We start from the raw sequence: 15,541 nt of genomic DNA, 5'->3' as shown, positions 1-15,541 counted from the left end.
CTCTTCCAGCTGGGAAGGCAACCACAAGCAATCCCATTCTCTTGCCACAGTTATGGTGGCAAGCTTAAATCTTTATCACTGGAAGGGAAACAATATAAGAATACTTTGAGCTGCTAGTTCTATACCTTATTTACCAGTCTATTACACAATCATTTCATCTCACTCATGAACACACATTATCATGGGTGTCTATTACTTCAGCCCAACTACTTCAGCAAGTAATTCCAGAAAACTCAACCTGACTAAGCCAGCACAGTCTGGGAATTCACAATTATGCCAAAATATTAGAGGCTGGGCATACTTCCCCATCTTGTATTTTAAAACAACACACACACACACACTGCAGCACTGTGGCTGTCACTGCTCACCAGAAAAAAGCACCCATTTTGTGACTTCCACTTCAGGATTAACAATGAGGAACCCCAAAACCAAACTCCCGCCTCCTGTACAGCTTAAGTGTAGTCAGCTTCTCATTTTAATCTTTATACACATTTTCCTCGCTTATTAGTAGTTTATGTATCTACACCAAGGAGGACTGTATTCTTTCAGGAACCAAAACTTATAAAAATTAATTCCTGGCTATAAAAGACCCATTTCCATACAACACCTTTGCACCTCTTAAAAAAAAAAATCATAGGAAAACACCAAAACCAAAAAAATTGTTCTGTTCTCCAAGTCACTAAATAGTCACCAAGCAAGCAGCACAGACCTTTGTCACGAAAGCATGAGAAATGCTGCAGTCCAATCTGCTAGTAGGGTTCATTTATAATACTGCATATTCCAAAAACACATGGTCTGATTCTCCTCTTATGGAAGAATTGATCCAGGAGTCCTTATAGAAATGCAACTGTAGAAGCTGAGTGTGCACAACAAATCTATAATCCAGCCTATTAGCAATCCGTCAGCCCGATGGCTAACAATAAAGTACCTGCAGAACCGGCCTATAAGAATAAATACATAGATATGTGCAGAAGTAACCATACTAAAGTATGGAAACAGTTCTCTTTTTTTAATGTCCACAGCATGACTCAGAAATTATCTGACAAAAGCAGGAAAAGTCCTAACGCAATAGTTCCCTACGCACTAGTTCCAGGCAAATAGCCATTTCTTTTTCATACAGAAGACCCATAATTAACTTTGCTACTCGGTCACACCGCTGCCACACCACCACAGACCTTATGCAAAGCGTGCTATCGATTTCAGCCACAAACAGCTCAGGCTTTGTCACTTTCCTGTCTGACAAAGATGAATTTTTAGTAGTGACAGAGAAAGTGCAGAAGCACAAACAGAGGAGCAGACATCGCAGAAACAGAAGACTGTCATCATCCCTACATCTCCAAAGGGACGGCAGAAACATATGGGAATGGAGTCCTTCACAAACCAGAAGTCTATACATTTGCACAAACACACGGTAAATACAGATAAAAAATCCTGGTAAGAAACAACTCTATGACCGACAGGGCTTGTATTTATGCCTGCAAGAATCAAATTTGTTCACTATAAAAATAGTTAATGAAATTCAGACCATAAAAGGAAAACACTTTTCAGTTTAAGCAAAACAGAGAAGCTCTTTGACGATATGTAAGCTGAATGCCTGCATATATCCCAGTTTTAGACAAGTTCTTTATCTAAGTGTGTGGACAACAAACTGAAGTAACACAAATGCTGGTTTGGCCATTATTTCCTTTTTGGAGAGGGACGTTGCAAGCAGTCTGTTTTCTGTCATAATCGAACAAAACCGAATTCTTGAGTCAAAAAAGTTCCCTGGGAGCCAGGCGCTTTGTTCTGGCTAAGATTCCCGACTGAAAAGATTGTCTACACACTCCTGTGACCATGTCTATTCACTCTTACAAGCATATGTACATATTATGCCATGGTATCATAAAAAAACCACTCAAGCACGTTGCCCTCCAAACAGGAAGCTGACATGTAAAGCTTTTCAACATGGCCACAATGTTTTAACATGTATACACACTTTATAGAAGACCCAAGCCTGAATAACACAAAATGAGTTATTCTATTGTCAGTGAGAAACCTTTTTAGACTGATTCATGGCGAAACGTGAACAAAACCATTAATGCAAACCCACAGTAGTGTTTCAGTCAGCTGGAACAGTAATAAAAATACAGAGAAGAAAAACAACACCTTATGTACACTTCGAAACTCACCCACGTTTGGTGGTTTCCCATAATTTACAGGTAGTTCGGGAGGCCGGCCTCTGTGAAGAGCTGCAAATGCAGATCCTTTCCATAGCGTATGTCTGAAGTCTGTACCGGCAAGATTGACAGCGGGTTAGTGAAACAATCAGCAAAACCGGGTCCAACTGACCTATCTTTCTCAGAATCAAGAGCACCAAGCACTACTCCCAGTATCCCAAAATAAGATTTGTCTTTTAAAATAGTTTGTCAGAGATCTAACACTTAAAGAAGATTGCTACTCTGATTACTAGTTCCTAAGCAATGTGGCTGTAAATGGTTTCAGCTTATTTTTGCTTCATTTTGGCGAGTAGAGAATCTAAACCGACAGAAAGAAAAAGAGAACGAAAAAAGTGGGTGCACTTTGTATTGAGGCAGGACTGAACTTTGGTATGTTTTCAGTCCTTCTGCAATTGCAGCACATACAGGACCTCTTCTTATGAACTGTACCTTTGATAATACACATACATGCACACATTTGCTCCCTGAAAGTGGGAGAAGTGAGGTTATTTTTTTGTTTTTCAGTAAATCTGTTTTCCTGCAATTGGTGGCAATATGCCCTCCTTTCAGATTCTCCTCTGCACCCCGCCCCCCAAAAAAACATTGTTTTTTAAATGAAGACTCTTTTCTTTAAAGACTCTCCAGCTATCTGCTGCCAACTGGCCTCAGAGAGCCTTCTCTCTAGAACAATAGTGATTTTTCTGAGACTGTTCAGAGCGCCTCAGAAATTAGACCTGGACTTCTTCCATTTCTGGCCATCTGGAAGGAGAGAAACGAGCTTCCACGGTGAATACGGACTGAAACAGAAGGATAGTGCCACAGATTGGTGGATCTGTGCATCACCCTTCAGATCTCCGAGTATGAAGTGCACAAGGTTACGCGACTCAGAGAGATTCCTGAGAGGGCCTTCTGATGAAAAACCAAACTGCACCACAGAGCATTAAAATGATACTCATTAAAAACAGCACTCATACTCTCTAAAATAGATAAAAATAGCTATAAATACTAATGGTAAATGGAAGCTTCATATGAGGATGGAACAGAAATCCATGTATGTCAACTTTGAAAAAGGTATGCTGTTTCATATCGGTGAGCGTGGTTTACACATCAAATGGCACAATGCAACAGCACCTTTATCTGAATGGGGCAAGAAAACCAACCATAAATCTAGTAGAAATCTCTCTGCAATAAATTTACTATGGGTCTTAGGAAGCACTACAACTTTCAGCAATTCACCTAGCCTCTGTCCCCTAAATTCACCTAAGAAACTTCTGTTTCCCTGCACAAAAATGGTTATTTTCTCTTTACATTTTGTTGGTGCTTTCTTCTAAGATACAAACTGAATGTGAAATGAAGGAATGTTTCTCTGCAGGCCTCCCTTGCAAACCTGAAATTCTCCACCCAATTATAGCAAAGCATAGGCAAAACAAGACTCAGTCCCAAAACTTTGCGTAAGGAAATGTGTTTGCAAACAGCACATCCCTTCAGGTGATCTCCAGTGGATCAGCAGAATGCTACAGTCCTCGTTAGCATCAGAGTGTGACTTCACAGGATGCAGTAAATTAAGTACTCAACTGCCACTCAAACAGGAAGGTCCTGCTCTCCCACCCCTCCTCCTCTCCCAGAACGATGCTCCTGCTGCTTATGTCACCTCCAGCACTCTGATCCTTCCATCAGCTCATTTAATTCTACAACAACGTTCTACTACATATTCTACTACAACAGCAATAACAAATTTTGCGACATATTAGCTCTCTGAATCAGCTCATCACAGGATCAAATAAGTTCTGGCTCCGACAGGGAAGAAGTGGAAGGGACAAGGAGTGAGGAGGGAAGGCAGAAACCACTCTTTTCAATAGCAGATGGCTCTCGGGCCTCTGTAGTTACAACACAAAACTGTGCTCTCAGGATCATTATCTCAAACAGAGCAGTTTTTCAAAAGGAACAGGACTGGTGCTCTACTCATGAAAGGAATGGGTGCTTTCCTTCAAATTAACTGTAAGCAAGGACAGGCAAGGATTACCACTGAAGAATCGTTCTCACCTTCTCCCACCCTCTAAATGCTGCCCCAAATGCCACCCTGCCCTTCAAGCTGACACATCTGCCTGCCTGGCCAGGGAATCAAATAAAGGAACAAATGGACTAAATCAGCCTGAAAAAACAGCCCAGCAAAATATATTGACTGCTGGGTTATTTTAGACACAGGCATGCGTAAGTGAAAAAAATGGCTATGTTTCAGGTGGATCAAATCCCTAATCCAGTTCAGCACATCATTTACACAAACACCAGTCCAACATGCTGGGGAGGGGAGGCAGAGGAAGCAAGTGACAAGATCAGGCAACTGTAGGCAAGAGCTGCTTAAGATGGCATTGTCAACCAAAGAAACCTATATGTAACAGAGCCAGCAATAACTGCATTTTAGCAAGACTGCAACAAGAAAGCTGACAAGCAAAGGAGACAAACCAGGGCTCATGCAAACACACACAGATACCACAATATAAATTGAAACAAAACAAGGTTTTGATCACTAAAATAAAATTCAATCACACATAAATCGAGAATCTTACCTTTTGCTGCCCTTAATAGAGACTGGCGCCCAACACCTAGCAAAGTCTGCACGCCTAGGACACTCTGTGGGATTTCCTTGTCTAAAAGGGGTCCAAGTCTCTCACAGATCCTAAGAAGATAATCCGGAGGGATGTGTGCATTGACAGCCACCTATACATAGAAATAATGCAGGCATTTGAAAATTGTTTTATTCTTGCTTCTACTGGTATTTATTTCTTTGGTTCATATTTCAGCATTAAAGTTAAATAGTTACTGAAATCAAGTCTAAACCCCCTGAAAACCCCTGAAAATTAATTATACCAAAGATGACTTTTCAAGTGACATGGAGTGTCAAAAAAGTCAGACCAGACATTCCAGGTGGTAGCAGCTACAGTTGTAATTTAGGATATCCCCTAACAACAATCAAAAATCCCTGAAACTCAAGAGTTCCCAGGGCAGTACTCTGATCAAACAAAGTATTGCCTGGGGGCTTTTTTTAAGCTTTTTTTTACCCTTCAGTTCATTCTTTTCACATACAGTATTCCTTGCTTAGCTGAAACCTTGTTGCCAGACACTCCTAGTACTGGAAGAAGCACATCTGCTAAAGCCTAAAAACCCTAAATATTGTCCTAAAAGCAATAGCCAGTCTCTGGTTTTTAGCTACTTGGAATAAGTATCTTTAAGACCCACAGGTGCAGGCTGCACTCCTAATTTGTCATCTCATGAAAATGTTCTTCTTTTCCCCCTTTAGGCACAGTCTGTTTTCTACAGAGAGACAATAGTTTTTTCCAACAGTCTGTTAAAACAGCAAATAAATTGTGCCTCATTATCCAGAATGTCCTGCACTTGCCTGACTTCTACTATATTTACTAGCTGGCAGCACAAGCTTATTTAGCTCCTTCAACACAGGACATACAGCTACATCCATCTCCTTTTTAAAGACCAAAGTAACAGGTCACTCAGCTCTTACGTACCTGTGAGCGAAGACAGAAAAAATAGTTGTATTAGAACTATTTACAACTTTTGTATCTGTTGCAATATTACAAAGAAAGGGATTGTCACAAACCAGCTTTTTGTTTTACCAAGCCACAAACTAATGCCAAATAATAGTAAAGCTGACCTGAAAGGGCCAGAACAGTGCTCGTTGTAAAGAAATAATAGCGGGCATGTGCCTGCGCACACCCCTCTCTCCTACATGACCACTTCAAATGTGTCCAGTCACAGGCCAATACCAGTGACAGGACAGATCCCTCCTGGTGGGGTAGGACAAGTTTTTGTGCAGCTGCAGCGAGCTACGATGATTCACCAGTCTGCCTAAAACCACAACCAAGCTCCCCTCTGCATCGGCTCTGGTGGGAGGCAGCTGTTTCAGCTCCCCTGGCTAGGGACGCTCACCCGACAAAAGAAGGACAAGGTTTTCTGCCAGGTTTAGCGAAGCTGATCATGATTCAGAGAAGCGTCAGAGCTGGTGGAACGCAAGGAACAGGACCACCTCTTTCAACAGCAGAGCATCATCAGATAGGCCCAGGTACCCTGCCTAGGCAGACCCCAAGGATATGCCCAGCTCCCGCCCCAGCACACCGGAAGGAGTGGCACGCATCGGGAAGGAGGAAAAGGTAAGTACTTCACTCAGACCTGCTGCCAAAACACTGTTCGCTCAACTATGTCATCAAACAGCTTATTACTACATGTCATTGGGAAATCGTTCGTTCCGATTGGGCCACAGCAGTGGTGCTACAGGGCTCAAGGCAGTGAGTCATGTGTTGTATAATGTAGTCACCTGCATCACAAGCAGGATCAATACCATCCCACAAATAAGGTTTTACACACACCCCACCTCCCCCCCCAAAAGAAGGAAAGGCTTTTCTAATGATATATACAAAGCATCATGTAACTAAACACAACCAAAAACTCTTCCAATCTGAACGGCAACTCTTACAGAAGAGACACGGGCTTCTCCACACATCCTTTCAGTCACTGCATGTCAAAGATATGGCTCTGGCCTTTTGGTGGAAACAGAAGAATCGTACCTCTGCAGGAAAGATAAACCTGATGACTGCATTAACATGGTCCCAGTCCATGACTTTTCATAGTGTGAGCATCAAGGAACGACTCCATGAATGCTCTCTTGCACTGACTGGCTTCTCCAGCCATTCTAACTTTTTTTTTTTTCCCCCTTAAAAATCATAGAGTTCCAAAATTATATTGGTACCTTCCCAACTGTACAGCCAGAGAAGTTTGTCTATAAGCACAAATTGTCTTTCATTGTAAATTACACAACATAACAGAAGTCAAAATGAGATAAAAGGATTACCTGTTTGCCTATCGTTCTTACTCATTCCTGAAGTATTATAAATGTGTTAATGCTACAAAACATTTTATTATCCTGCACTAGCTTCCCTTCGGTACGCATGGGATTTGAAAGGATCTGAAACAAAGGCCATTCGAAAGAGAGAAGCTGCAATTTAATAAAACCTGAGTATGAAATTCTTTTTTTACTTCTCTGATAATTAGTAACATTCTTCTCAGTCAACAATTGCCAATTCTAGCAGTTTATCAATCTTAAGATTAAAAGATTAAAAAGGAAAAGAGTAACCAATCCAGAAACTGTGGAATTTTACATTTTACTTCTAGGGTAGGAAAAAACCCAAACCATACCACTCTCTCTGGAAATATAAAATTTTGCAGAAAGTCCAAACCATTCTCCTAGTGTAATGCAGCAAAACCTTTTCACCCTTTTCACCCAGGAGCATGCTGGTTTTGAAGTATGTCTAGAGAGAGAGCTGCTGAATTAAGTCTGGCAGCAAATATCCTATTGTGGAGATAGAGCACAAGTTATTCAACAAGCAGTCCTGATTAAGGGAAGGCATCTACTCAGGAAGGGAAAGGGACTTTGCTGCTTAAATATCTGCAGACTTAAGCCATGGTTTTATAAAGAATGGCAAAGAGAGTGAACAACAACACGTGTGCAGACCGGCCAACATTCAAAGATGAAAGATGGATGTGCCAGACTCCCGGAGCATGTGGCAGTTATCTGCACGTGCCTGGTGGTAATTTGCCTGGGACATCCAGACATTAAGCAGCTCAGGATACCAGACATCTGCTTGATCACTGCCCAGACCAGAAAAGTTGGCAAATCCATCACGGAGCCAGAGTTAAACCAGCACAAGTGAGCTGCTGAAGCCTCTAGATTCGAGTGCAGAGTTTTATTAGATTGTAAACTTTTCTAAGTGACATTTAATGTGGAGCATATTGCACAGACCAGGCTCATATCGAAGTGACCATTTGCTTTATAAACACACCCTACTCACCAGATTTGCCACCTGCAATCAGAATCATGTCATACTAGAGAAGAAAGGCTGTATCACACCTCTTTCCCTGCACATTTTCATGTTTCTACAAGCCAGAACAGCGCAAATAAGTGGCCCTTAATCTGAATATTATCACTGTTGTTATTACCAAGAGCTACATAGGCAGGCAGCAATAGCAGCAAATTCTACTGCAGATTTTTTTTTCCATAATAACTTCCAGATAAAATGCTTAAACCGCAGCCCAGAGCAAAACAAGCAATTCTATTTTCAGGTTCCCAAAAGAACTTGAAACAAAAATCCTTCCTTTCACCTCTGAGTGAGATAGCTGTAAATGGATTTTAGTATCTTTCCAAAACATGAAGCTGCAAACATACAGCTGAGAAAAACAGTCTCCCAAAACAGATTTTCATTAAATGAAGGATGGAAAAAGGCAAAGCTTAGCATCAGTTATAGCCACACCTCTTAGCATATGCTAGTCCAAACCCTATATGGCAAAATTAAACAGTGGCAAGAATATGATCACCTCCTCAAATATATTAGAAAATATTTTTAGAATATTAGAAAATATTTTAGAAAATAATTAGAAAATTAGAAAAAAGTTAGAGATGAGTAATACAGGCCAAAAACATGCTTAATAAGAGCTTTTAAAGGAGCATATTAAAATAACGCAGGAGAGCTCAAAATGTGCTAAGTGAGAGCAAGTTCTGCACCCTGGGATAAATTATAAAGAGAAAAATGTCTTGTTGCCTTATGATGTGAAAGACCCTATAAAGGTTAAAGTGTGAGAGCACGACAGTGCCACAGTACCACGGAAAAGTTCTCCAACACAGTAACCATACAGGTCTTACGGATCTAAAAACTTTCAAGAACTGGGTAAGGTGAACCTGTTTTTTATTTAAAAAAAAATCTATGTAAACAACCATGGGAGAATGTAACAGAGTCATGACCGCTCCGACCAGTATGCAAATAAGATGCTACAGTGATAAGCAGCTGCAAGTAAAGAACTATTAGTGAAGTCATGTCAGGGCTAGGAGAAAGTCATACCCCTAAACCTGTTTATGCTTCTGTTGTTGGAAGCATTACCACGCAATCTCAAAGGTAAAAGGGTCCTCACTGGACAGCTAAGACGACAGGCAAGAAGCTTGTTGTACATCAGCAGCAGATTTCTAACCTCTAGGCAGTCGTAAGACACTTCTCTCATTTGCCAAAATAACAATCAATTAAGAATCAATTGACAACTCTATCAAAAAGCAGCAGAGGGGACCAAGAACACCAAGGCAGCTGAGCAAGCAGGAAATTACTCAAGGCCTCAAATACGGAATCTCAGCAAAAGGAAGCTCAGAGACTGGACTTGCAGAAGATGTCAACAGTATGCAAACACACATGAATTTAAAAAGCCATTATCCACTCGGTTTCCCCAGAGAGAATGGGTTGGAACTGCCGTACTAGCAGGTGACATTTTCCTGAGGTGACAAAACTGTAACATCTCTCCACTGCTAATGCCGGGATTGGCAATATCTATAAATAACAGCACCTCAGACTCATAGCTAGTTTTAAATCAATGCAGATGGGCAAGGCAGAAACTCAAAGCCAAATCCCATAAGCTGTTCCATACCAGCACAGCCGTTCACAGATGCAAATTCTCCACTGTCCAACAATAGCTGATTTTCTATTTTTCCTGAAATTATACATAACTTCGGCACAAAGACCAGAACAGGCTGAGCCAGAAGAGATAGCCCATCAAAAAGTTCTTGAAAACCAGACCAGAGGCAGCCATCTTTAGCAGGAAAAAAACAAAGACAATCTCGAACAGCAGCCCACTGGAGACAGCTCTGATCCGAGTCAGTTCAGCTCTATTCGTCTGTGGAACAGCTGACTCCACACTGCACTGCTATGGTTAATTTAAAATAGGAGTACTCATTGCCTGCAAGTCTGACATACTTCTGGCCTTCATAATGTGAGCAAGGACCCTCCCCTTTACAAACACGTCTCATGTCTCACGACCATCAGCAGTCAATAACAAAGGAAAACCCACTTTGGAGTACACCTGGACTATTACCTAGACAGGCAGCCACATGTTGCACATAAAAAGTACTCTAAAGTGGAAATAAGCAGAAAAGACAAAGGGATCACAAATGCACGTAAGCCAGCATTCTCCACGTGGTTTTACTCACTAGGTACGATTCCAATTAGTGTGTCTTAAATTACTCTTCCGCCTTGTGCTACCTGACATTTAAAGTAAAAGACTAAATTCAAATACAAAAGACAAATCTCAACAGAGTTTTCAGATCCTGACTAAAAGCTTGACTGAAGTGGGAGTAAACATTCCCCAGATAAAAGTCACTTAGTAGATGACTTGGTTGTTACACCTTTACCATTTCCAAAAGCCCTAAGAGCAATAACAACATACTCAGTGGCAACAGTCTCAGTATGTTTTCTGAAAAATACCAACGCTAACCTGAACAGTCAAACTGAAAATGGAAAACAAAGTTGAAACCTCAGCAATTAGAACAAGAAACACTTTGTCAGTTTTGCCAAAGCAGAATATTGAGCAAACAAAGAAAAAAATCAGGCTTCTCTGGGTTTGTAAACTCTCACTGGGTTCAATTATCTCAGGCCTGCCTGACCAGTGGGGTTGCAACACTAGGCAGGGACTGCAACTGAATTTGGTTTTCTGTTCAAAAAGGAGAAACGGGTGGAAAAAAAACTTTATCTCAAATTGCTAGCATCCCATCATTTATTTTTGGTTCATTGTGTGACTAAGATAATTAAAATGAAGGTCAGAGTTGTGTTCTTCATAACCCTGGCCTTGTGCTAAGCATGACGTTCAGACATCTAGCTAGCCCTGAGGTCGAGCAGTTCAGGTTAATGTACAATCACACTCGACCAAAGGTCCAAATTCCGAACACATCAGAGCCTAAGCAATGAGAGGAAAAAAGGCCTTGCTTCAACACCTTCAACAGTGAAAGCTTCAGTCTGAGGATTAATAGAGAGAAGCTCAGTTCATCCTACCTAGCATCAGCCTGTCTCGCTGTAATGATTCATTTATAGTCCTGTTCCTTGCTGTAAATCATGATGAACAGCTACATGATACTAGATAAAAAGGCAATCTAAAAGGATTGATTACTGTTGATTAGTTTAAGACAGAGGAAAAAGATCTCATACTTAATTTTGATAATTCTATGCAGTGAGAAGCAATTTCCCATTAATTCCAAGCGTCACTTTACAACAGTTTGTCTCCTGCTTCCTAAATTTTAAGGAAAGTACGTGGTGTCAACAATGCCATCTAATACACATCAAAAAGAAGGTTTTAAGGCTTTTCTATTTGTGCCCCCTAGAATGAAAGGAAAAATGTATACATTAATATAACTGATTAAGCAAACCCAGTATGTCACAAATCAGATTTCATACAGCCACGGTTAACATTCTTCTTGAGTAGCGGGTGCAGTCACAAGATAAGCCTGAAACAGCCTATAGTTAGATTTTGGGTTCTCAAAGAAGACCGTACAGCATTAAAATTTATTGAATGCAGTACTTATGCCATGTCTGATCACTCAATACACAGTCCCAGAATTATCCACAAGAGGTATGATGAAGCCTAACATTCATCTTAAATTCTTAATACACTTTGGAAAGGGAAAGCCAGCAGGTACGAACGTCTCATCTCAATGCAAAGAGGTCTCCCATCTGCATCTGAGCTTCTACAATATTGCTAAAGTGGAAAACTAACTCTTGAGCAAGCTACAAAGCAGTCACGTCAAAATCCCACCTCACCGCTGCACTGTGCAGGTTGGGAAAGGCAAGGATGTACTTTCAATCCCTTCCAGGTGAGGAGGCAGTGACGATCATACGTACGCAGTGTATTAATATTATAAAAGCTATTAGGAAGTTTCCAACTGCAAGGCACTAAATCAGTGCCATACATTATTACCCACAGCTCCTAGAAATGAAAACAAGGCCGTCTGCGTCCTTTGGAAACAAACCGAAATGACTTTTCAGTTTCACTGTTCTCACCCCTGCATCCCACGGCTGCAAAGGGAAAATACCATCCCCACGCACCCGCCGAGGGTGGCTGACCTTTCTCAATGACAGACATCGACACGGTTTACCTCTAGCACAAGTAGCCACTTATTTCATAGCCGTTTAATAGTTCCAACACTACATTTCCGAAAAAAATCCCCCTTTTTTTTACGCTAAGGCAGGCCCGGCCGGGTGAGGCGCAGGGTTTCAGGGTAGGCTGCCGCCGCAGGCCAGCAATCCCTGAACCAGACCAGCAGCTCTGCCCGGCGACGGGCCCGGCGGCACGTCGGCATGTAATCCCCGCGCTCCGCCGGCCCCGGCCGCCGCCCCCCGGGGACGGCCCATGACAGGAGCCCGCTCCCGGAGCACACCCCCCACCCCCCCCCCCAGCCCACCAGTGCCCGCGGTGTTTTGGCCACGCTGACGCTTCCTCCCGGCGCGGAAAGGGGGGGCAGGAACCAAGGCCCTGACAGGCCCAAGGCCCTGTCAGCCCCGCTCGCCGGTAGCCCCGGGCGCGGGGGCATCAAACCGCTGCCCCATGAGGCGGAGGAGGCACGGGGGGCGCCGCCACCGCGTTGCCAGAAGCCGGCCGAAGCGGCCCGACGTCTCCGGGCTGAGGAAGGGCCCTGCAGGCCCCGGGGGAGCCGCCGGGCCGCGGGTGAGGCGCAGCGGTCGGCGAGGGGCGCGCAGGACGGCGGGGGTGCGGGGGGGGGGGGAGGTAGGGGGGGACCGGCCCCCCGCGCCCCCCGCCCCATCCCGCCCTCCCTGCCAGTTCCTCCGCGGCGCCGCATCCAATCAGCTGCCGCCTTCCATCGCCTCCCGCCGCTCTCCGGCTTGTAAGACGCGGCGCCATTCGCCGAGCTGGGCCCCGGGACGTGCCCTCAGATAACCCTCCCGGCCCCACAATAGCACGTCGCACTCAGTCAGCACCAAGCAGCCCCCGCCGCCGCCGCCCCGGTGTGTGTGTCCCCCGGCCCGGCCGCGCCTCCCCCGCCCTTCCCTCCCCTCCGCACCCCCCGCGGCAGCCGCGGCCTCGGCGGGGCGCAGCCCGCAGCCCCGTGAAGGAGGACGGGGCGGGGGGGGGGGGGGGACGACGGGACACGACGACGACACGGGGAGCGGCGCCGGGGGCGGCGGCAGCAGCGGGGGGAACTTGTCGGGGAAGTCGTGAGTGAAACTTGGCTCACCAGGTCCTCGAAGCTCCGGCGGTGCTCCTTGCCCTGCCAGTCCAAGCGCCGGGGGATCAGCTGCGGGAAGGAGACGGGGGAGGGGGAGGAGGGACGGAGGACGGAGACGGACCGTCAGATCCCCGGCCGGCCCCGCGCCGAGCGACCCCTCCCCGGGCGAACGAGGGGAACCCCCCGCCGGTGCCAGCCCGCCCCGGGGAGGAGCCCCTCTGCCGCTGCCCCCCGGCCCCGCCGCCCGCAGCGGGGGCACCCGCGCCTTCCGCAGGGTCTCCCGAAGCCCCGGGAGGAGATGGGCTGGGTTAGACGGGGCAGGGCAAGCCCCGACATCCCCCCCCCCCCCCCCCCCGTTCCGAGGGTTTCCCCCGTCCTGCCAGGGCAGGCGCCTTACCTGGTGCTCCTCCAGCTCCTCCACCAGCACCTGGGGAGAGACGGACACACAGACACAAAGGACGTGAGTCCGCCGCCCGCAGCGCAGCGGCTCCCCCACCCGCCGCCCTCCTGCCCCGTCCCGTTCCCCGCCCGTCCCGGCCCGGCCGGAGCCCCCGGCTTCCCCGCTCACCTGGGCGGATTTCTTGCAGGGTCCGGACTGCAGGAACCGGGCGATCAGGTAGTAGAGCTCTGCAGAGGAGCGGGGAGGGGGGGAGGGAGAAGGGGACACGGTTACAACGGAGGGGCTGCCGGCGGGGCGGAGGGCAACCCCCGCCGCCAGCGATACCCACCGGCTTCGAGCTGGGTCGGGGCGGCCGCCGTCGCCATCCTCCTCAGGAGGCCCGAGGGGGAGGGGAGGTGGCGGATGGCGCCCCGGGGGGGAGACGCCGCTCCTATTGCGGCCGAGCCCCCATGGAGGAGCCCCGCTGGCCGTGCGCGGCGCTGGCCCCGGTCCGGCTCCCGCCCGGGCTCATCGCATCGCCGTTCGCCCCATAGATATCCCGGCCCGAGAGGCAGCCGCCGAACGGGGTGCAGGGCGCGCCGCCCGCCGCACGGGGGCGGTGCGCGGCTTCGTGCGAGGGGGAAGCGGCGCCGGCAGAGAGGGACGGGGCGGAAGCGGCCGGCCGGAAGGGCGGGGTGGTGACGCACGGGGGAGGGGCGGTGTTCGCGCGTCAGCCGACACTTCCGGGCGGCGGCCCGGTCTGGCGGCGGAGGCGGCGGCTGGGCCGCCCCCGGGGCTTTGCGGCTTCTCTGCCCCGTGACGCGACGGGGAGAGCCTGGCTGCCCCGCGGTCCTTCCGGCTTCGGCCCTCTCGGCCTGTGCATCGGAGCTGCAGGGCCTCGAGGCGGCCTCCTGCGGGGCAGCGGCTGGGAAACGGAGACCGGCGGGGGCCCGGGAAAGAGTTGTTTTTTAAAAGAAAGCGCTGGGATGTGGGAATCTGTAGCTTTCTTGTTCGGGCGGGTGGGGGCACGGAGCCCACGCGGGTTTCGTGGAGGGGGACAGGCTGGGCAGAGTGCGTGGGTGGAAGGGTGAAGGCGGAGAGCTCCTGCCAAGGAAGGCCGAGCTGTAGGGAAGGGCCGGGGGAGGCGTTATTGGGTGTGGAACAGCCATGTAGTGATGTACTGGATGTACAGAAAAACACGCTCCTCCGGCTGTGTGGCTGAAGTCATTTAATCCACCATAAACATAGACAAAGGTGCTCAAGACAGAAGTGTTGAGTTATGGGTGCCTGGTGTTGGGCAACTTGAGAAGTATCTTGAGCCACAGTGCACCTCCTGTGAGGTGGGCCTGTACTAGCGAGTCCTGCCCGCAGCACGCACAGTCAGCGGTACACCCCAAGGGGCACAGTCCTGCCAGGGTTATGGAATGGAGGGTGCTGGGTAGCTACAGGAGCCAAATTAAAATTGTTTGCTCCCAGTGTCCAGGAAACAAAAATGTGATTGATAAGGCACCTGCTCTCTTCAAGGAAAAAAAAAAAAAAGAGTTCAAGATCAGTCACTGCATTCTTGAGGAAGTGAATATTTTTGCCAGGGGAAGCATCGTGTCAAAGCTCCAGAAGTTTATGTCACTTTAGCAATAAGTTGCTAAAACACACTTGAGTGAATTGACAGCATCCTTTGGTGTCAAATTGTGTTTTGCTGCCATGAATACCTGCCATTTGGTATTAGAACTCCCCAAGCCTTGGCAGCGTGACAATCGCTGTCATAACTGGAAAATAAAAAAAGACAACTCGTCTTCATGCTTTGAATACCAAGAGCTGAATCATCCTAAATCAATGCTGTTGAAACATTAAGAATAAATTCATTTTTAGCGTATATTTATAGCACCCACTCATGACTAGGCTTTCTGTAAG

General features: G+C 46.8%; 1 protein-coding gene across 3 annotated transcripts in view; it reads right to left on the bottom strand.

The window, feature by feature from the left end:
* The window catches only part of BRWD3 (bromodomain and WD repeat domain containing 3), a 56,824-nt gene extending 42,808 nt beyond the window's left edge, over nt 1-14,016 (bottom strand). For 2 of the 3 annotated variants that reach the window (XM_009949028.2, XM_086470411.1), the window contains exon 1: nt 2,169-2,215. Coding sequence is in view for 1 of the 3 variants with exons in the window: in XM_086470410.1 (XP_086326536.1) it covers nt 2,169-2,267; nt 4,763-4,913; nt 13,261-13,320; nt 13,649-13,678; nt 13,820-13,878; nt 13,980-14,016 (436 nt within the window). In the remaining 2 variants the exon portion in view is untranslated. Of the gene's footprint in view, nt 1-2,168; nt 2,268-4,762; nt 4,914-13,260; nt 13,321-13,648; nt 13,679-13,819; nt 13,879-13,979 lie in introns of those variants that run through there. The other variant, XM_086470410.1, reaches the window with a different exon arrangement.
* Between the last annotated feature and the right edge of the window lie 1,525 nt (nt 14,017-15,541).

Source organism: Leptosomus discolor, chromosome 9 (assembly GCF_034619465.1).
Source record: "Leptosomus discolor isolate bLepDis1 chromosome 9, bLepDis1.hap2, whole genome shotgun sequence".
Classification (NCBI taxonomy): Eukaryota; Metazoa; Chordata; class Aves; order Leptosomiformes; family Leptosomidae; genus Leptosomus; species Leptosomus discolor.
The sequence above is the reverse complement of the archived record's forward strand: the minus strand, read 5'-3'. Positions and strand labels throughout refer to the sequence as shown.